The sequence below is a fragment of the Mobula hypostoma genome, chromosome 11 (genome assembly GCF_963921235.1).
Source record: "Mobula hypostoma chromosome 11, sMobHyp1.1, whole genome shotgun sequence".
Classification (NCBI taxonomy): domain Eukaryota; kingdom Metazoa; phylum Chordata; class Chondrichthyes; order Myliobatiformes; family Myliobatidae; genus Mobula; species Mobula hypostoma.
In genome coordinates this window covers 45,437,984-45,459,804 of record NC_086107.1, presented here as the reverse complement: position 1 = coordinate 45,459,804, position 21,821 = coordinate 45,437,984, and the positions used below count along the sequence as shown (strand labels likewise).

The following is a 21,821-nucleotide window of genomic DNA, read 5'->3' as shown; positions in this document are numbered from 1 at the left end:
GGGTGAATTCTATCATATTATGATCACTGCCTCCTAACGGTTCCTTTACCTTAACTTCTCTAGTCAGTTACAGTTCATTGCAAAAGACCCAGTGAGGAATAGCTGATCCCCTTGTAGGCTCAGCCACCAGCTGCTCTAAAAAGCATGTCATTAGTGCCACTATGTATCAATAGTTCAGTCTGCTTATCCTCCCCCTTCAGAATGCTGTGGATCTGATCTAAGATATCCCTGCTCCTGACGCCTGCGAGGCAACATACCAGATGGATGTTTCTACATCATCCACAGAATCTCATCTCTGTCCCTCTACCTATGGAATCTCCTATCACTACGGCAGTCCTCTTTACCTCTCATCTCTTCTGAGGCTCAGTGCCACAGATCCGGTCGCTGTGGCTCCCCCCAGTAGGTCTTGCCCTCAACAGTATCCAAAGTTGTATACTTATTATCGAGGGGAATGGTCTTAGGGGTACTCTGCACCGGCTGCCCATTTCCCTTCCTTCTCCCTGCAACCTGGGGGGGGGGGCTACCTCCCTGCATCCCCTATCTGTCTCCTGTTGGAGCCGAAGGTCATCAAGCTGAAGCTCCAATTCCTTAATACGTCCTCTGAGGAGCTGCACCTCGGTGCGCCTGGTGCAGGTGTAGTTAACTGAGACTGGAGGCCTCTCAGAGTTCCCACATCTTACATGCAGACCAAAACATTGCCCCTGGAGCCATTCTCACTGCTCTAACAGGTGAAGAATGAAAAATAGAGGAAGAAGAAACTTACCAGATGCTTACCTTGCCCAAACCTGTTGAGACACAGCCACTTCAACATTGGCCCACTCACACAATGGCCACTCCACTTGCCCCTGCATTATTTTTATTTGCCCCTTCTAATGACTCCCGTTCACTGATTGGGTGCAGTTCAACTCCAAAAACTGCCATGAAGCGCTGCCTTTTTAAAACTTCAGCTGCAAACCTAAATGAAATCGCTACCTCTTCTCGTGTCCTGCTCACTGATCGCAGTCCAACTCCTCATGTTTCCCATTTATGGATCTGTCTCTCCTTTGCCTTCCCCCCCTGCCTAAACTACTGTACTGTTTTTCTATCCTAAGAAATGAATTACATTGATGTCTTTGATTGCTGAAGATCTTTAAATTCAGTTTGGCTGCTGAGTGGCATGCTACTTTAAACTTACAATGAATATACAGTGTAGGATCACTTTATCTGCTGAGTACCAACATTTTCCTCTTTTGAAAGAGCAGTTCTATGTTTTATCAATTGATCAGACCCTAACCAAGCTATGAATCAGGTGGTTTTGAATTCAAAGCACAGTCAGTGCTTTATGCACAAAGATTGAGGCCGGGGGTGACAAACCTTTTTTTGAGCAGAGATTATTATTGATTAATGAAATAGAAACAATAATTATGGATTTTTGTAAGGAAAATGACTAAGTCCTGTGGTTTATTTACTTATTCTTTTACCATTGATAAAAATATAACAGACAGATTGAAATAACTGAAGTATTTTAGAAAATTTGTTCAACGTTATTAATAATTAATCTTTTAAGCTGGTGTGAGATTTTCCTGTGAAAACATCCTCCTACTCTCAAGTTCGATAAAATTACTTGCTGCTTCATTTCATTTGGCGGTGAAGACCAACATTATGTATCTTGTTGTTATACATGGGGTTAAAAAGAGCCGAGCGGCATTGCACGTGCTCTGTGTGTGTGTGTGTGTGCGCGCACTGTATTTGGCACGTGTGCCATGCATTCACCACCCCGACTGATAATTGAGTGCAATACTGAGGGAGTGGCACACTGCCAGCAAGGGTCCTGGTTGAGCAAAATAAAATTTAGCCTCACCTGCACTGTCGGGTGCAAGTTCAAGCAGACAAGTGAACTGCAGTGTTCTGGCTTATGTTAATCTCCCTACTGTCATTTTAAAAATGGATTATTTGATCATTATCACATTATAATTTGTGAAAGCTCCCTGCATTCATATTGACTATTACAATACCTACCTTTATAGTAATGCTGACCTTGCAAAAGCTTTTCATTATCTACAAAACGTTTTAGGAACATAAAATATAAATGCAATCGTTTAAACTACTCCAGCTCCATCCTGTCTGTGAAGTCTTACTACTTTTTTCCCCTGTGACATCCATGCACCTTTTTGGTGTGTTGCTAAATGGTTTGTCCCTCACCTGGATTTAAGCTCCTTTAGTGAAGACTGCAGTCCCTACAGCCGCTGCTGCAAATTCTGTGCCTTATTGTATAGGTGTCATGGGTTCCCCCAGTGTCTCCACCACAGTGATTTGTTCTTTGAGAGTTCATGCCTCATGCTCCAGGAGTCTTGTGCAGTGAGGTTCTGCATTTCTTACCAGACATATCCAAGTTTTACTGTTTCCTTGTGCTTCTGTTTCTCACTTCCTTGATGGCTGTGAGCATCCATTATTCCCTTGGCCGAACCACCAGCTCTCCATTCCTGAAGCTCGTGGCATCAGTCTTGCTCTTTGACACCCTCATGCTTTTAAATTTTTCATTGCATTTTTGTTAACGTCCTTGAACTGCTTTACTACATTGGAGTCACCGTTTTAATTAGTCGATTAGTTGAAGCTGCCTAATCCACTTTTAGCATGAGTGAACAGCAAGCTACATGATCCATTCCTGTTCAATCTGAATGCAGCTCTCAACCCTTGAAGCCAGTTGTCAAATCAGAGATTTCAATGTAAGTACAAATAACCTCTGAAGAACTATTATTGTCGTCCAGTCTCACGTGATGAAAATTATCATCATTGGATGCCTATACCGCTGAAAAATTGTTTGGAAATGTTACACCATCTCCACAATTTCAAATAATGTCTTATTCCTGTTCTTTACTAACTTTAAGCAACATTTCTTATTAGCTTTCTGAAATAATGACTTTGTTATTTGGTTCTATTCAAATAATAAATTCCCCTAATAACTTAAAAAAAAACTTAAATGTCCTGTTTTTCCACCTCTTTGGAAATGTTCCTGTTAAATCAATTTGCTTGTTATTAATACAACTGAATAATGTTGCTAGGCAAATTGTGCCATGTCCAGTGACATTTTGAATTGATATCGTAAGCCTGGTCAGGCTCACTGGAAGATTATTAGGTAGGAGAAACCTGATTACATCCTTTTCCCTCTGCTATGATTAATAAGACTAATGTCTGTGACATTACTTAAGAGCACGAATTGAACCAGCTGCTTAATGAATTAATTTATCTTGCATTTTGTCCTGTGAACTTGACATAAATTGAGGTGGACCCTGGTCCCAAAAGGTTACCAGTATCTCACAGTTACAAATCCAAGTGTGATGATGAGCACTCTCTGGGTGATTGACTTTGGCAAATGTAACTTTTGTTCCATTTGTCAAATATTTAGATATTCAGAGATATAGTGCGGAATTAACCCTTCTGGCCTTTGGGAGGAAATCGGAGCACCCAGAAAAAATCCACACGTTCTGTGGAGAGGATGTGCAGACTCTTTCCAGAGGACGCTGGGATTTCCAGTCTCTACCCCGAGCTATGGCCACTACACCAGAGTGTTGCCCCAAGAGTATAAGTCACTAGGTTCTGCAGAGTAGGAAATCTGGCTGTGCTTTTTCTGCTAAGCAAGGACATAAACCATTGCAACACACATAAAAGTTGCTGGTGAATGCAGCAGGCCAGGCAGCATCTCTAGGAAGAGGACGGCACCTCTTCCTAGAGATGCTGCCTGGCCTGCTGCATTCACCAGCAAATTTTATGTGTGTTGCTTGAATTTCCAGCATCTGCAGAATTCCTGTTGTTTGCGTTTTTACATAAACCATTGCATAGTTCTAGCTTCAGGTAAGTAGGGCTCAAATCCGAATCACGCTGGCCAGGCAATGGAGGGTGTAGCAGACTAGAAAAGAGCACGAACGCTTGTGCCTGGAAATATCTGACTGTTGGTAAAGTGCAATGTGCCTTTCATTCCCTCATCTAAAATTTCTTATTTGACATTATACCGCTTTATTTTCATGTCTATAAGTTGTTAAAATTTAATTGGACAGTTGTATTGCTCCCAACACTGTCTGAGCACTTCAACCAGTATCTGTACAAGTGCATTTTGTCCAGCAATTTGTATTTCTGAGGGAAACAAAAATACTTCAGTCAGACCCCAGTGCAAGCAGCTATATAAGCACACACAACTGTTTGTGCAATGAGGTTGGGGCCAGACACTCTGGAGTTCAGAAGAATGAGAGGGGATCTTATAGAAACATGCAAAATTTTGAAAGGGATAGATGAGATAGAAGTAGGAAAGTTGTTTCCATTGGTAGGTGAGACTAGAACTAGGGGACATTGCCTCAAGATTCAGGGGAGAAGATTTAGTACGGAGATGAGGAGAAACATTTTTTCCCAGAGAGTGGTGAATCTGTGGAATTCTCTGCCTAGGGAAGCAGTTGAGGCTTCTTCACTAAATATATTTAAGATACAGTTAGATTTTTACATAGCAGAGGAATTAAGGTTTATGGGGAAAAGGCAGGTAGATGGAGCTGAGTTTACGGACAGATCAGCCATGATCTTATTGAATGGTGGGGCAGGCTCGATAGGGCGGATGGCCTACTCCTGCTCCTATTTCTTATGTTCTTAAGACACCTAAGGTTAATTTTGTCTGTCTTTCCATTGTTTCTCTTTTTCCAGGTGGACACTTTAAAATATTCAGTCACCTACCAGAGGACCTATATGTGGTCAGTAGCACCAAACTCTGAGCTCAGATTGAATGTGTTGTCCAACTAGTTTTATGGGTTTGGATCTTCCGCCTGGTTTAGGTCAGCTTGGCCAATCTTCCTTGTGCTGTTCTGAGAAGCTGCTTGGCTGCAGCAATGTGCACTTCAGATAATGGCATGAAACAACTTCGTATATGCACCTACACAGAATTAAAACTTAAGTTGGAATGTATAGACCACAGCAGGATTGCTCAAACAAATAGGTTTGATTTTGCCAGCTTTTTAGACTGTGTAACTGCAGCCTTGAGTGACAGCTAGAAATAGTTAACGGCTTTCCTTTCATTTCCTGCAGAACACTGAGCTGGGCTAATACCATCCTGACATATTGTAAGAGAAATCCAGGCTGAAAGATCCTGTCCCCTGCTTCACTTTGCTTCTTGTCCTTGCTGTGTTGCAGTTTCTTGTTTGTCAATGATGCAGATGGAGGAAAGGCTACTGTGACTTGAAGATACTGAATTTCAGAGTGGACAGCAAAGAATGATCTTAGCCAAAAGGTAGATATGAATTCAGTTCATTGTTGGATAGGGCACTTATTCAAGCTTTGAAACATACTGTGCTTGCTGTTCTGCAGCTGCTTCTAAAGCAATATTATGCTGCAGTTCTAGTTTTGCGGTGGCTAGCTTTTAATCAGAAAAATAAATCATTGTTTCACGGTCAGTACTTCACTCAAAGTTCAGCTTTTGTTTTAGAATTAAGTAAGTAATTTTTTGGGAGATTATGGGAGAGAAATTGCTGTTGATCTTGAATTGATATTCAGCTATTATGGGTAAAATTACCTTTAATTAGGAGTTTTTTACATGACAAATCAAAGCAGTGTGCAGTTTTAAAAAACATTGATTTTATAGAGGTTATTGGGAGGAATTACTTTCTCTACTGCCCTGTGAAGCAGCATGGAAGTGTAGTGGTTAGTGCAATCGATATACAGTGCCAGTGATCACTGATGTTCAACTCCCTCTGCATCTGTGTGTTCTCCCTGTGATCACATGGGTTTCCCCCGCTGCTTCTGTTTCCATCCATCTTCCAAAGGCGTGCGGTTAGGGTTAGAGAGAATTTTTTTGGGCTGCTATATTGGGGCTGGAAGAGTGGTGACGTTTGTGGGCTGCCCCCAGCACAATCTTTGGGTTGTGTTAGTAATCAGAATCATGTTTAATGTCACCGGCATATGTCGTGAAATTTGTTAACTTAGTGGCAGCAGTACAATGAAATACGTGATAATACAGGGAGAGAAAAAGAAAATAATTTATAGTAAGCATAGATGTGTATATTAAATAGTTAAATTAAAAGTAGTGCAAAAACAGAAATTATATTTTTTTAAAAAATGATGTGGTGTTCATGGGTTCAATGTCCATTTAGGAATCGGATGGCAGAGAGGAAGAAGCTGTTTCTGAATTGTTGAGTGTGTGCCTTCTGGCTTCTGTATGGTAATAGTGAGAAGAGGACATCTTGACATGGGTGTTAGTATTGCCCAGGTGATCTAAGGTTGTGTGAAGAGCCATTAAGATTGGATCTGCTTAGACCTATTGTGGCAAAAGGCAAATTGCAGTGGGCCCAGGTCCTTGCTGAGGTAGAAGTTGATTCTAGCCATGACCAATCTCAAACATTTCATAGATGTGAGTGCTACTGGACGATAGTCATTAAGGCAGCTCACATTACTCTTCTTGGGTACTGGTATCATTGCTCTTTTGAAGCGCGTGGGGACTTCTGACTGTGACAGTGAAATGTCCTTGAACATTCCTGCCAGCTGCTTTTCAGTACCTTACCAGGTACTGCATTGGGGCCTGACACCTTGCGAGGATTCACCCTCCTAAAAGACAGCCTAACATTGGCCTCTGAGACAGAGATCACAGGGTCACTGGGTAAAGCAGGGATCTTCATATGTGTATTTATATTCTCCCTTTTCAAAGTGTTGAGCTCATCTGGTAGTGAAGTATTGCTGACATTCATGCTATTGGGTTTCACTTTGTAGGAAGTAATGTCTTGCAAACCCTGCCACAGTTGACGAGCATCCAATGTCACCTCCAACCTTGCTCAGAATTGTTCCTTCTTTCTTGAACTTGTCCTCCGTATGTCATACCTGATTTTCCTGTACAGACCTGGGTCACCAGATTTAAATGCCATAGATCCAGCCCTCAGCAGATGATGAACCTCCTTGTCCATCCACGGTTTTGGTTTGGCAATGTGCAAGTTTTCGTAGGCACACACTCATCCACACAGGTTTTAATGAAGTCAGTGACAACTGGGGCATTCTCATTCAGATTCAAAGATGAATCCCTGAACACAGTCCAGTCCACCTATTCAAAGCAGTCCTGTAAGCGCTCCTGTGCTTCCCTTGTCCATACCTTCTTGGTCCTCACTACTGGTGCTGCAGTTTTTAGTCTCTGTTGATCATCAGGGTGTAGAAGTACAGCCAGGTGATCAGACTTTCTGAAGTGTATTTGACACAAAACAATGAATTTCACTCTATTTTGTAGTACCTGTGACAAATAAAGCTTGTCTCTATCTTTACCCTGTCAAGTAAAATATTATTTTGCAATTTCTTTTCCTCCAATCCTGTGACAAATTAAGTTGATACAACTGTGATACCTCACCCAAGTGACCATTTGCAATGTAGATGTTGTAAATGTTCAGAGGTCATTCAATAGTCCAAGACTCAGAGACCTGAGAATTATACATATCCAGCTTTGAGTCGTTCAGCAAATTGCCAAGGAGGAAAGAAGACATTTATTTTAATGTCAGAACATCAGAATCAAGTTTATTATCACCAGCAAATGTCATGAAATGTGTTGCCTTTGCGGCAGCAGTTCAAGGCAATACATAATAAATATAGAAAAAAATCTGAGTAAGTTTATTAAATATAACAAATCCATTGCAGTGGCATTATGTAAACCAGTGCTAAATAATGAAAATTGCTTATTTCTGATCATGAAGTACATCAGCTGCAAATGAAGTTTCCTGTTTTCTTATGACATAGGATTCTATTTACCCCATTGGTTTTATGCTGTTTCAAAGGTACATTTAATGTCAGAGAAATGTATATAATATACATCCTGAAATGCTTTCTCTTCGCAACCCTCCACAAAAACAGGAGTGTCCCGAAGAATGAATGACAGTTAAATGTTAGAACCCCAAAGTCCCCCCCCCGGCCCCCAGCAGCAAGCAACAATCCTTCCTCCCCCGCACCGACAATAAAAAGCATCGGCATCTGCCACTGAGCACTCAAGCGTGAGCAAAGCAACAGCAAAGAGACAGACTTGCAATTACCCCAAAGACTTCACATTTCACCCGGTATTCAACATACCACAGGCGCTCTCTCTCCCTAATATAGGAGACAGAGGTGTCTCTGTTTCACAGCGGGAGGGATGACATATCAAACAACTCACTGGTTTACGATGTTAGCAGTCCGTTACGTCACTTTTTTTCGAGCTCTGTGCCCAAAGATCTCGTGTCTCTGGGCACACAGCCATAGATATTCTGAATCCCCGGACGACACGTGGAAACCCTGCCGTGACACCAACCTTCAATACGCCCGTCTCCAGAGCCCCGAGGTCCTCAGCCTCCGAAGTCGAGCCAAACTCTTAGGCTGAGCCCTTGGTGTGCTGAAGAACGGCGGGTTATGAAACTCCTGAGAATGGGCCCCACTCCCGCAAAGAGCCGTAGTCAGTGTGTAACTCCAGGTCAGGGTCTTCAAAAGAACCCTGAAAGGGGAAAACAGATGTTAAATATGGAAATAGTCGTTTTCGAAGATGCAAGCAAAGGAGTCGCTGTTTAGCGCTATCATCACTGCACTCCGCATCTCGTGATCATGGAATAATCTAATGACCCCACTGCAGCCTACTGTCCCTACATTACCATGAACTACCACAGCACCCACCCCTACCTCCATCCACCAATATTCCATCACTGTTCCACGAACCAAGGGCAATTTATTGTGGCCAAGTAAACTGCCAAATTGCATGTCTTTGGGATGTGAGACAAAGTTAGAGTACCTGACTGAAGTCCACGTGGTCACCAGGAGAACGTTCAACCTCCACACAGACGAAAAGGGAGATCAGGATTGCTGACGCTATGAGGTATGCTGAACATCAGGCATTGCTTAAATTAAGAAAGGAAACACATTTGACTAACCTGCACATTCATTTACGAACATCATCAAATGATTTGAATCATTGAATTGGAACAGCACTTGTCTAGTACCTGTTTAGATAGAAATGGTTAGTCTGGATTTAATGGGGGGGAATAGACGCTCTCTCTAAAACTTCGTATCCAAGGTGTGATTGTTAAAATTAACGATGAATGATTCAAACTTTTATCAAGATTTCTATACAAGAGTGGCAGAATGTTTATTTATCATCAACTCTTTAAATTCTGGGTAGAATTTCAGATAAGTTGTTAATTCATTTTAAAATCACAAGTTATAATGAAAAGTGTAATGTTCAAAATGAACGAGGGAAAGTGAGTCACAATTTTTCTCCAGAACGGCACATTGCTGGCAGAGTCAGCGTGACTGCCCATTCCAAGTTACCGTTGCAAATGTGGCAGTGAATTACTGCCTTGTACCTCGACAGTCCTTGAAGGAATGTTGGTAGATTGGTACATTTCCAAGTGAGATGCGTAAATGTGTGTCTGCTGGTCATAATCTCGTTCATGTCCAACATTGCATGCTGTTGAGGTGCTGTTGGGGTAGCTTGTGTGAGTAACTGTAGTGCATTTTATTGTCGGTTCACACTGCGGCTATTGTGTAGTGGTGGTGGATTAAAACGATGTTCTGTGAAGTAGATGGGATACCAGTCAAATGGACTACTTCATTCGACATGCCACTTGAAAGTTGTTGGAATTGCACTCATTACGAGCAAACGGAGTTTCCCAAAATATTCCTGACGTGATTCGACATATAATGCTCTTAAGACAATGAAATGTTCTTGTTATTGAATTATGGAAGGGCTTGGATTAGTCATGCACATGGAATGTATAACACTGAGAAAGGTAATGTGTTACAACACTGCTTGTGAAAGTGTATCATCTCAATGTGTGGGGAGATGAGGTAGAAGAGGGAAAGTTCAAAGGATTCTAAGCCTTTAATTGAGTTGGCATTTAATGTCTGTACATTATGCTAAATAATTTAACTGAACTAATTAAATGATACAGTGCAGATCTGAAATAGTGCCACTACAGCTGTGTTTCATGATAGGGAAATACCCTATTCAACTCATTGAGTTGATGTTGGTTCTCTTTTACTCCAGTATACATTATTTTCTTACATTCCGGTAAATATTTTTCATGCCAGTGCTCGTACGATGTCCTTTTCCTATTAAACATCTCGTGTTTAAAAGGAAAAGCACTTTTGCACATCCCTCAGCCTCAGCCATCGGGCAGGTGGGGTTTGGCAGCCTTGGGCGGCAGCCTGCCTAAGAGCAGGAAAACTCTTATTTTCAACCTCTGCAGCCTTGCAGCCACCCATGGGAAAGGCCTCAGGAGTAAACCCTGAGGATGAAATCCGGAGCCGGGGTCTCTAAGGCAGTTTGATCTTGTCTACAGCTTCATTCTGGCAACCTCTGCGATGACACTGGTGCCAAGCTTGCCCTTCCCTTGAACTAAATCAGTGATGTGGAGAGGGGAAACCCACTGCATGGGCAACAGCTGGTTCTTCAAATCTTTCAGCCCAGGCTTGTGCCCTGGAGAGGACACAGTCCACCAGAGGCGCAAGCCCACGATCCCCTGGGATCGATGGCTGCCTATTCACTCAGCCATATATCAGTGTTTCCTATTCCTTGCACCATCAGCTAATTGGAACAGATTTTCAGCCTCAGTTGAACATGTCATGATCTTGTACACCGTATCAAATTTCCCCTTAGCTCTTTCTCTCCAAGAAACCCAACCACCAGAATTTTCTACCTGGTTGTTGAAACTCCTCATCTCTGAAACTGTTTTATTAACCCTCTTCTGCATTGCCTTGAGGACTTGCCCATCCTTCCAAATATGATGATTAGTAATGGATATAATACCCTTGTTATGTATATGGGCTTTGAAGCTTTGATTATATGTCCCTGTTTCAGTGCTTGTATTTATTAAAGAAGTTCAGATTCTGTACATATTGCTAACTTCCTTCTCAACATGTCCTGTTATCTATTAGATCAGTGAAGTAAACTCAAGGGTTATTATTTCCTGCACTCGCTTTAGAATTCTGATCGTCCAATATTGCTTGTCCTGAACCGTATCATCAATTGGTATTGCAATACATTTCTGTATTGTATGTCTTTTATAACTTTTGCCTTTTATTAGCCTTTGTCTCATTGTAGTTGATTAGAGTCAACTTCCTCAATTTGCATCATTGCCATTTTTAATATAATTGACAAACTGAACTTCTACTCTTTATATTAATATTTATTTTCATCAGCAATACGAAGTGGCCCCAGCACTGATGCTTGAGAAAATACTCTGTCTACCATAGTTTTATAACGCCATAAAAGGAGATTATTTGGCCCATTGAGTTGATACCAGCTCTGAGAAAGCACAGCAGTCACATTCTCCTTATTTTCTCTGTCAGCTTTCTCCATGCCCATTGACATCCCTGATACTCAGCTAGTTATGCTTGGACAGTTTACAGTAAACAGTTAGCCTAACAAATGTTAGATCATTTGGTGGGGTGGGGGGGGCAGTGGAACCAAATAGTCGTAGGGTGAACGTGCAAATACTTTGCAGACAGTACTTGGACATCAGGTTTTAATCTGGGCTGTTGTAGCTGTGAGCCAGCTGGTGAAATTAATACCACTGTGTACTACTTGTCTTTTTGCCCATAAAACTTGTTTTTGTTATTAAATTGATAATGATATTCTTCTCCACTCTCAGCCCTGATGCAGGGTGTTGACCTGAGATATGGAACTTGGCTTAGCTAAGTATTCAGAAATATTCTTGTGTGTTTTCCCACGCTAATAAAAAGTCTTAACTTTTTACCTACTTTGCCTTCAAGTATCTTTAGCAAATCCAGGTTTGGTGCATATAAATTTTACCAAACTCCTCCTGTCCTTGATCCGTCCTGCCAGTTACATCTTGAAAACTATTCGAGATGTAAAACATGATTTATTTGTTCACAAAATCAGAGTAATTTTGTTGTCCCTTTGCTAAACACACATGCTAGGAGTTTTTTTTTGTTTAAGTTGCTCCTTAACTAATGATGTCTTAAAGTGTGCTGCATCTTTTCAGAAGCTTTTGAGTAGATTGCAAATACATGCACTATTTATTCGCCAGCTTCTTGTATCCTGGTATGCAAAGTATTGGAGCACAGCATTTATTTGCTTTACATCCACTTAATAAATAACTTTATAATTCCTTGTAATTATATATCTGTTCACCAATGATTCATCAACATTTGCTGTGTATCTGGTATCTTCTGTATTGAAGGAACATTTATACATTGCCTCAAGTATTTAGGTATGATGAAACAAGGAATGGAGAGAGGAGATACTGTTAAATTTGGGCTCTGGGTTTCATCCTTTCACATGAGTAATTCATAATATTTTTGTGTATTCTAACACTTGAGCAATGTGAATGATAGTGGGAATGATTAACAAGTTGCTATCTTTATGCTCTTCACATATAACTACTATTTTATTTCCTTGTATTTGAGACTAAATGGCATGCGTTATTTTGGAACAAATTTTCAAGAGAACAGCAAGAAATGTTTTGTACACCATTCATTCCAACCAGATGAAATGTTTTTAAATAAAATGCTTTTATGTATTGTTATATACTGTCGATAGAACTTAAACAGCAAATACCATTAATATAATATCTATTAGAGTCACAGATGTTCTGTAGGAATGCAATTTGGACAATGTCCCTTTGCATTGAGTGCATATCATAGTTGACATTTCGGTGCTGTACTCTGGGACTAGGGCACTTTTTAAAATGGGGGGGGGAGTGCCGGCTGTCCACGCTGCCTATGCTTCTTAACATCCAATACACCTCTAGCAAGTTGTGTTTCATGTTCCTTTGCTGCAAATAGAAAATCCCTAGCTCGCTCAGCTTTCCTCATAAAGTGATCTATAATCCATGCAGCATCTTCACAAATCTCCATTTCACCCTCTAAAGCTTCCACATCCTTCCAATAATGAGGTAGTTAGACCTGAACGCAATATCCGAAGTGTGGTCTAACCTTAGTTTTGTAGAGCTACAACATTATCTCATAGCTCTTAAACTCAGTTGCCCGACTAATGAGGGCCAACACACCATATTGCTTCTTAACAACCTTATTACATTGTGTAGTGACTTTGAGGGATCTGTGGGCACAGACCCCACAATCCCTCTGTTCCTCCATACTACTGAGAATCTTGCCATTATCCCTGTACTCTGCTTTCAAGGTGAATCTTTCAAAGTGAATCGAATCGCTTTACACTTCTTCAGATTGAACTCCATTGCCAGATCACAGCCCTGCTCTGCATCTTATCAACGTCCTGTTGTAACCTACGGCAACCTTCTTCGTGTCATCTGCAAACTTGCTATCACACCCTTGCACTACCTCATCAGAATAATTTGTAAAAGTCATAAAGAACAAGGATTACAGAACCCTGTGGATCACCACTGCTCAACAACATCCAGGCAGAATATGCTCCAAATACATCCTCCCTCTCCCTTCCATGGACAAACCAATTCTTATACATGCAGCCAAGTTTCCTTTGATCCCATGCCTCCTGACATTCTGAATGAGCTTGCTATGGGGAGCATTATCAAACACCTCACTAAAGCCCATAAACACCACATCCACTGCTGTACCTTCATCAATGTGCTTCTCACTACATCGAAGAATTTAATCAGGCTTGTGAAACGCAGTCTGCCCCTCACAAAGCCATGCTGAGTATCCAAAGTTTAAAAGTTGAAAATAGATTTATTATCGAAGTGCATGCTGCATATGTTACCATATACAGTCCTGAGATTCATTTTCATGGGGGCATACTCAATAAATCCAATAACGATAACAGAACCAATGAAAGACCAGACCAACAGGGTGGACAACCAGTGTGCAAGAGACAACAAAACATGTAAATACAAAAGGGGAAAAAATATAAACATGAATGTAATGAGAACGTGAGATGAAGTGTCCTTGAAAGTGAGTCCATACGTTGTGTGAACATTTCAGTGATAGGGCGAATGAAGTAATCCCCTCTGGTCCATGAGCTTAATGGTTAGGGGATAATAACTATTCCTAACCTGGTAGTGTGAATCCTAAAACTTTTGTATCTCCTTACTAATGGCAGCAGTAAGAAGAGAGTATCCCAGGTGACGATAATGGATGTGTTTTCCTGTAAGAACACTCCATGTAGATGTGCTCCATGGTGGAGAGGGCTTTAGCTATGATGACTGAGTTATAACCACTATTTTTTCTGAGATTTCCTGTTCAAGGGCATTGGTGTTTCCATATCAGGCTATGATGTAGCCAGTTGATAAGCTCTCCACTACACGTTTATAGCAGCTTCTCAAAGTTTTAGATGTTATGCTGAATCTTCTCGACTTTGTCGAGTTCCCTTTCACTGGTGAATACTGAAGCAAAGTATCTCACTCCTCTGACTCCAGGCACAGGTTTACTCTTTTATCACTGATCTGTCCTACTAGTCATCCTCTTATTCTTCATGTACTTGTAGTATACCTTGAGATTTTCCATATCCAACCTGAAAAGGCTTTCACATTTCCCCTTTTTGCTCTCCTAAGTCTTTTCTTAAACTCCTTGCTGGCTACTTTATAATTCTCAAAATAACTGCCTGATCCATGCTTCCTAAATCACTAGATGCTGGAATGGTTCTGGAGGATTAGAAAATTGCAATGTCACTCCACTCTAAGAAAGGAGGGAGGTAAAAGAAAGGAAATTATAGGCCACATACATCCAAGTTGCTGGTGAATGCAGCAGGCCAAGCAGCATCTATAGGAAGAGGCGCAGTCGACGTTTCAGGCCGAGACCCTTCGTCAGGACTAACTGAAGGAAGAGTGAGTAAGGGATTTGAAAGCTGGAGGGGGAGGGGGTGATGTAAAATGATAGGAGAAGACAGGAGGGGGAGGGATAGAGCCGAGAGCTGGACAGGTGATTGGCAAAAGGGGATACGAGAGGATCATGGGATAGGAGGTCCGGGAAGAAAGACAAGGGGGGGGGGTGACCCAGAGGATGGGCAAGAGGTATATTCAGAGGGACAGAGGGAGAAAAAGGAGAGTGAGAGAAAGAATGTGTGCATAAAAATGAGTTACAGATGGGGTACGAGGGGGAGGTGGGGCCTTAGCGGAAGTTAGAGAAGTCGATGTTCATGCCATCAGGTTGGAGGCTACCCAGACGGAATATAAGGTGTTGTTCCTCCAACCTGAGTGTGGCTTCATCTTTACAGTAGAGGAGGCCGTGGATAGACATTTCAGAATGGGAATGGGACGTGGAATTAAAATGTGTGGCCACTGGGAGATCCTGCTTTCTCTGGCGGACAGAGCGTAGATGTTTAGCAAAGCGGTCTACCAGTCTGCGTCGGGTCTCACCAATATATAAAAGGCCACATCGGGAGCACCGGACGCAGTATATCACCCCAGTCGACTCACAGGTGAAGTGATGCCTCACCTGGAAGGACTGTTTGGGGCCCTGAATGGTGGTAAGGGAGGAAGTGTAAGGGCATGTGTAGCACTTGTTCCGCTTACACGGATAAGTGCCAGGAGGGAGATCAGTGGGGAGGGATGGGGGGGACGAATGGACAAGGGAGTTGTGTAGGGAGCAATCCCTGCAGAGTGCAGAGAGGGGGGGGGAGGGAAAGATGTGCTTAGTGGTGGGATCCCATTGGAGGTGGCGGAAGTTACGGAGAATAATATGTTGGACCCGGAGGCTGGTGGGGTGGTAGGTGAGGACCAGGGGAACCCTATTCCTAGTGGGGTGGTGGGAGGATGGAGTGAGAGCAGATGTACGTGAAATGGGGGAGATGCGTTTAAGAGCAGAGTTGATAGTGGAGGAAGGGAAGCCCCTTTCTTTAAAAAATGAAGACATCTCCCTCGTCCTAGAATGAAAAGCCTCATCCTGAGAGCAGATGCGGCGGAGACGGAGGAATTGCGAGAAGGGGATGGCGTTTTTGCAAGAGACAGGGTGAGAAGAGGAATAGTCCAGATAGCTGTGAGAGTCAGTTATTATAGGCCAATCAGCCTGACTTCATTTGTTGTGAAGATGTTGGAGCCCATTATTAAGGATGTCGTTTTAAGTACCCTGAAACCACATCCTTAATAATGGGCTCCAACATCTTCACAACAAATGAAGTAAATGAGGCAAATGATAAAGTAGGCCAAAGTCAGCGTGATTTCCTTAAGGGAAGATGCTGCTTGACAAATCTGTTAGAAATCTTTGAGGAAATAACAGACAGTATAGACAAAGAACAGTCTGTGGATGTTGTTTACTTGAATTTTCAGAAGACCTTTGAGAAGGTACCTCTTGTGAGTCTGCTTAACAAGATAAGGACCTGTGGTATTACAGGAAAGATAATAGCATGGATAGAAGATTGGCTGACTGGCAGGAGGCAAAGAGTGGAAATAAAGGGAGCCTTTTCATGTTGGCTGCTGGTGACTATTGGTGTTCCACAGTGGTCTGTGATGGGACCACTTCTCTTCACTTTATATGTCAGTGGTCTGGATGATGGTTTTATGCAAACAACTGTAAATATTTTAATGGGCTGACATTGTATAATAATTTTAGAGGAAAATAATTTATTATTGCTGAGGATTAATATGATTTTATTGCTACTGGTGTGGCTTAAAAATGAGGTAAAACATCAAAACCATTCTGGATGTAGAGAGTAGATGTGGCTTTGCTGGATTCTTCAGGTCAAAAGTACAAAGAGAGTTCCCAGATTTATCCCCTGGTATGTCGAGCTGTTAAGGATGTAGTAATGTTATGTTTAATCATTACAGCTTTAGTTGAGGAAGAGCAAAAAAATAATTATTTTAGCATCTATTGTCATGCAATGACATCTAAGATACACATTTGTGTAACGTGAAAGGTTGATTGCGTATTTTGATCCGTGTAGTTACTTGAACAACACGGCTTTGGTAGGAGTGCTTGGAATTTTACCTCAGGTGCATCAGCAGTGTTTTGAAGGAGAGAGTAGAAATAGTGAAAAAGCGAAAGTTGTTTTTTAATAACTAAAAGATTAGTTATTATTTGGGGTCTCCACAGGAGTCTTGGTTTTATGTAAGCAGACTCTATATCTGTAAGACAGACAGGAAAAGAAGCCGGGAGGTAGGGAATGAGGAAGGTGTCAGTTAATCAATTATTGTCAGATCTGCTGATTGCGATGCTGTAACGATTTCTCAATGAACTCTGGGAGATCCCTTTGTGGTGCGTCTGTTCGTGCATAACTTAAGTGTTAAACAGCCTTGGACATCAAAAACACAGGTGATTTAACTTCTGGAGCATGTGGGTTTTTAAAATATCAGATAGTCCTAATTGCATCACTTTAATGTTGCTGAAAGCTTAGTAGCAATTTAACTATTGACATTTGTTCAGTTGAATGGAAAATATGGTTTAATCTGAATTATACTGATCATCTTAGCTGGCTGAGCTGAGAGCTGGCACCAATACAGTGCTGCAGGCTGTTGGCAGATTCAACACACGTGTATTGAAATTCAAAGAAAATATTGAAATATGAGGCATCTCTATATGATTAATAACTTCCAAATTGTACATCCTTATAAATAAGTGTAGGCCCAAGTAAGTATAAGATGGGGGAGAAAATGCTGCTTGAACTATTATAAATTGATTCTAATTATCTTGTTATTTATTGCAGTCATAACCAACAGACAACATCATTCAGACATCCAGTGACTGGACAGATTTCTCCAGAGAACGACGAATACATACTGAGGGAGCAGTAAGTGAAAGTACTGTAGTGTATGGTATGATGATGTGGTGCATTGGGAAGACTGGAACTGAAATTTTAAATCAAATATCATAACTGGCTCTGCTGTAAATAGAAAGAAATGTTTCCAGTAATTGCATACAACTAAATATGATTAATTGATAATGCAGCTGGCAGGACATTCTATGATAGAGATAAACTTATGCATAATGTTTTCAATTATTTAATTGAAAACACTATTTAAGGGGAATCAAGATAATTAGGTGAACTTATTAACAATATTATCTAAAGTTTAACCCACTTAGCAATAATCTTGGTGCAATTTCTAATTTGGTTTTGAATTAGCTGATCTTGTTGCAGTAATAGGATTTTTGCAATGCTGGTTAAGCTTTTGAGTTGCATCAATCTTCTCCTAAGCCAGTTTTGTTTAATTATTAAAATGGCATCACAGAGAGTACTTTTACCGTGATAGTCACCTTGAAATTGTTTTAAATTTTAGTAATTTAAATGGACTAAGCATCCACTTCTGTATAACGAGTTGAGCTGCCAGTTTCCTAATTCTAGTTAAGGCAGTTCCAAACTAAAACAGGTTATAGTTTATTGAAGGTTTTGATACTAATCAAAAACCTTGTTACGTAGGTGCTTTACTTTTGTATAGGCTAAGTGGTATGTCTCAGAAGAAGTATTTGAATGAAACATGTTATTGTGTGCTATGCAGAACTCTTACATGGGAAGTTAATTTGTTCGTTCATTGTTTGCCTTGTCGTGTGACATTGGCGATCATCATCTTTCCATGACCATAATTGTTCTTGGCAAACAATTCTACAGAAGTGGTTTGCCATTGCCTCCTGGGCAGTATCTTTACAAGACGGGTGACTCCGGCCATCATCGGTACTCTTCAGAGATTGTGTGACGTCAGTGGTCACATAACCAGGGCTTGGGATATGTACCAGCTGCTCACACAGTCATCCACCACCTGCTCCCATGGCTTCATGTGACCCTGACTTTGGGGGGGTGGGGTATGCCGGTGCTACAGTAGGGTAATTAATTGGTGGAAACCTACGTAATTCATAACCACCGGCATTGAATTGGAATTCACTTTAAGAGGCCAGTCTATTGTGATGACTTAATTACATTAAGGACTGTTACCGCACTTTATGTTGAGTGTTTGGATTACAATAAATGAGTTGTTACATTTTTTCTTAAACATAAAACAGCTCACTCTGTTTTATTTGCAAAAACCTGCACTATACCTTGCCTAAAGATGAGCTTTACTCCTCCTTTGGTAGATGCGTATCTCCACCCTGCCACCCTGGGAAGTCGATTATAGCAGTCAAAATGTGCTATAATCTAGTGAAGTATAAAAAGTGGGCGTTTTGATGAACAACCAGAATGGTTTTCAATGATCATAGCATTAGAGATTCTATTTTTGCAGTCAGTGCTACTTCATTACCTGTTCTAATGTAAGCTTGGTATATGTTTTAATATCCAAAATCATTAGGTTTGTAGTTACTTCTGGGGGCATATTCTCTGTGTATATTTTACATGCCTGTACCTGTGGAATGTAATTTCTTAAATGTTTGTTTTTTATTCTTTAGATCAGATATCCACATGTCCAAGCAACAGGTGAGCCAAAGGCCACACAGCGTGGTCAGTGAGACGTCCACGGGTGTAACTACATCAACAATAGGAAATGTTCCTATCTCAAAGGTGAGGACTTCTTGTCTTCCTTTGTGAAATGACTTCTTAGTAGACCTCCTGGTTTTGCATTTTCCCAGTCGGTATTACTTTGGTCTCAAGTTTGACTACCTAGTATTTATTCCAGCTGTTTGAAAGCACTTGATCTGTGTTGCACCATGAGTATCTTTATTTTCTTGTTCTTCTTGTAGTATTAACCACCTAACCACTGATTCAACTAACCAAAATGTGGATTAGCACAACAATATTTTAATGTATTTGCACTGAAATACCATTCATTGGCTCCCACGGAACTCTCGAAGGGATGGGAACCAGAGCAATACATCAGTATGTGGAGGAACTGAAGGGAATAGACGTGTTAGATTAAGCAAGTCTGATTAATGGGTCCGGTCACTGGTCATGCTGGTGTTGATAGGCTGAGCAAACAGGTTTCAATGCAAGGAGTATTTGAGGTAAGGCCGAAGGAGCACACGCAATTTCAATGTTGTTGTCTTTACAGAGGCTTGGTTGAGGGTAGGACAGGACTGGCAAATCCAGGTTTCAAACATAATAGAGAGATATGTAAAGGAGATCGGGGATTTGCACTGCTGATCAGGAAGAAGATCAGAGCTTGGAGAGGGTATCCTTGAAGTCTTATCCAATGAGGCAATATGTGTAGAATTCATGCATATGGAAGGTGCAATCACTATGATGCAGTTATACAATGAGCTTCCCAAATATTTGCAGGAGATAGAGGAACAGATATGCTGGCAGATTATGGATAGTTGTGAAAGTAACAAGGCAGTTGCTTGTTGTGGGTGACTTTATTGTCACCAATATCGCCAGGAACCTAATGCCAGAAATTATACCTGCGTGAACCTCTGCAGTATCTGGCAACTTTGTGATATCTGTTTCAGAAGCCTCGCAAGATGTTAGGCACAGATGGTATACTTGGCAGATCACTGAAAATCTGCCAAACTGGCTGGAGTGTTCAAAGACATCTTCAACCTTTCAATGCTGCAATTGAATGTTCTCGCCTGCTTTGATAGGGCATTAATCATACCAGTTTCCAAGAAAAGCAGGATGATTTACCTCAAGATTACTTTCCGGTAGCACTCACATCTATTAGAATGAAGTGTTTTGAGAGGTTGGTCGTGTGCAGAATTAACCTCTGCCTGTGCAAAGACCTGGCCTGCTGCAAGTTTCCTAATGACACAATAGATCTACAGCAGATGCAATCTCTCTGACTCTCCATTCTGCTTTTGATCACCTGGGCACCGGCAATGCCTATATCATGCTGCTGTTTATTAATTACAGCTCAGCGTTCAATACTATCATCCTCTGGGTACTATTTGAAAAGCTATGAAACTTGGGCCTCTGTACCTTCCTCTGCAGCTGGATCATCAGGAGACCATAGTCATTGTGGATCAGAAATAGCATTTCCTCCTTGCTCGCAATCAACATGGGTGCATTGCAAGAGTCTGTGCTTAGCCACTGCTGTACTCTGTCTACACTCATGACCGTTCAAATTTAATGATCAATTTTACGGAAGTCCCATGATACAACAAATGAAAGCAGCATTCCTCTGGGGCCAAGGTGTAAAATACAGTGCAACTCTGGTACACAGCACAAGGCACATATTGCACATAAGATGCACAGTAAGCATATAATCACACAAAATCAATCCATCTTGTCTTCCAATAAGTGAACATTGGAGGGCAGCACCAGTGGGAAGGGTCTGCCCCTAATCAGCATGGCTGCCACATCGCACCACCTCCAGCGTCTCGCCCTCCTGGCAACAGGTGACACTGTGGCATATAGCCCAGTCTTTGTTACAACTGAGGACATTGGACTTGACAATAAGCCAGTGAACCGGACTTAAGTATTCTACGTTACCAATGTCCGAAAGGATCTTGTGATTGCAAGAAAAATGTCGAAGACAATTGTTCGCTGTTCGGCTGAACGTCACCTTTGTGCACCGACTCTGCTTTTCTGTAACAGACAGCAACGCAGTCCGCACCAAGTCCAGCTCCTCCACTGGCGAGCAATCTCAAATGGTGACGAGGAGGCGTACAGAAGTGAGATAGGTTGGCTGGTTGAGTGGTGTCACAGCAACAACAGTGCACCCAAGGTCAGTAAGACCAACAAATTGATTGTGAGCTTCAGAAGGGGGAAGTCGTGAGAGTACACAGCAGTTCTCTTCAAGGGGTGAGTGACTTCAAGTTCCTGGGTGTCAATACCTCTGAAGATCGATCCTGGCCCAACATATTAAAGCAATTACAATGAAGGCACACTTTCAACTGTATTTCATTTTTAGGATTGGAAAGAGCTGCTGAGGGTTGTAAACTCAGCCTCCCCAGCATTGAGGATATCTTCAAATGGCAATGCCTCAAGAATTTGGCATTCACCATGAAGGACCCTCAGAATCCAGGACATGCCTTCTACTTATTACTACCATCAGGGAAGAGGTACAGGAGCTTGCAGATGCATGCTGAATATTTTAGCTTCTTCCCCTCGGCCATCATATTTCTGA

General features: G+C 41.5%; 1 protein-coding gene across 11 annotated transcripts in view; it reads left to right on the top strand.

The window, feature by feature from the left end:
• The window catches only part of plekha7b (pleckstrin homology domain containing, family A member 7b), a 423,431-nt gene that overhangs the window by 234,585 nt on the left and 167,025 nt on the right, over nt 1–21,821 (top strand). For 10 of the 11 annotated variants that reach the window (XM_063061934.1, XM_063061933.1, XM_063061932.1 and 7 more), the window contains 2 exons: nt 17,540–17,623; nt 19,210–19,321. In XM_063061934.1, the coding sequence (XP_062918004.1) occupies nt 17,540–17,623; nt 19,210–19,321 (196 nt within the window). Of the gene's footprint in view, nt 1–5,213; nt 5,246–17,539; nt 17,624–19,209; nt 19,322–21,821 lie in introns of those variants that run through there. The other variant, XM_063061938.1, reaches the window with a different exon arrangement.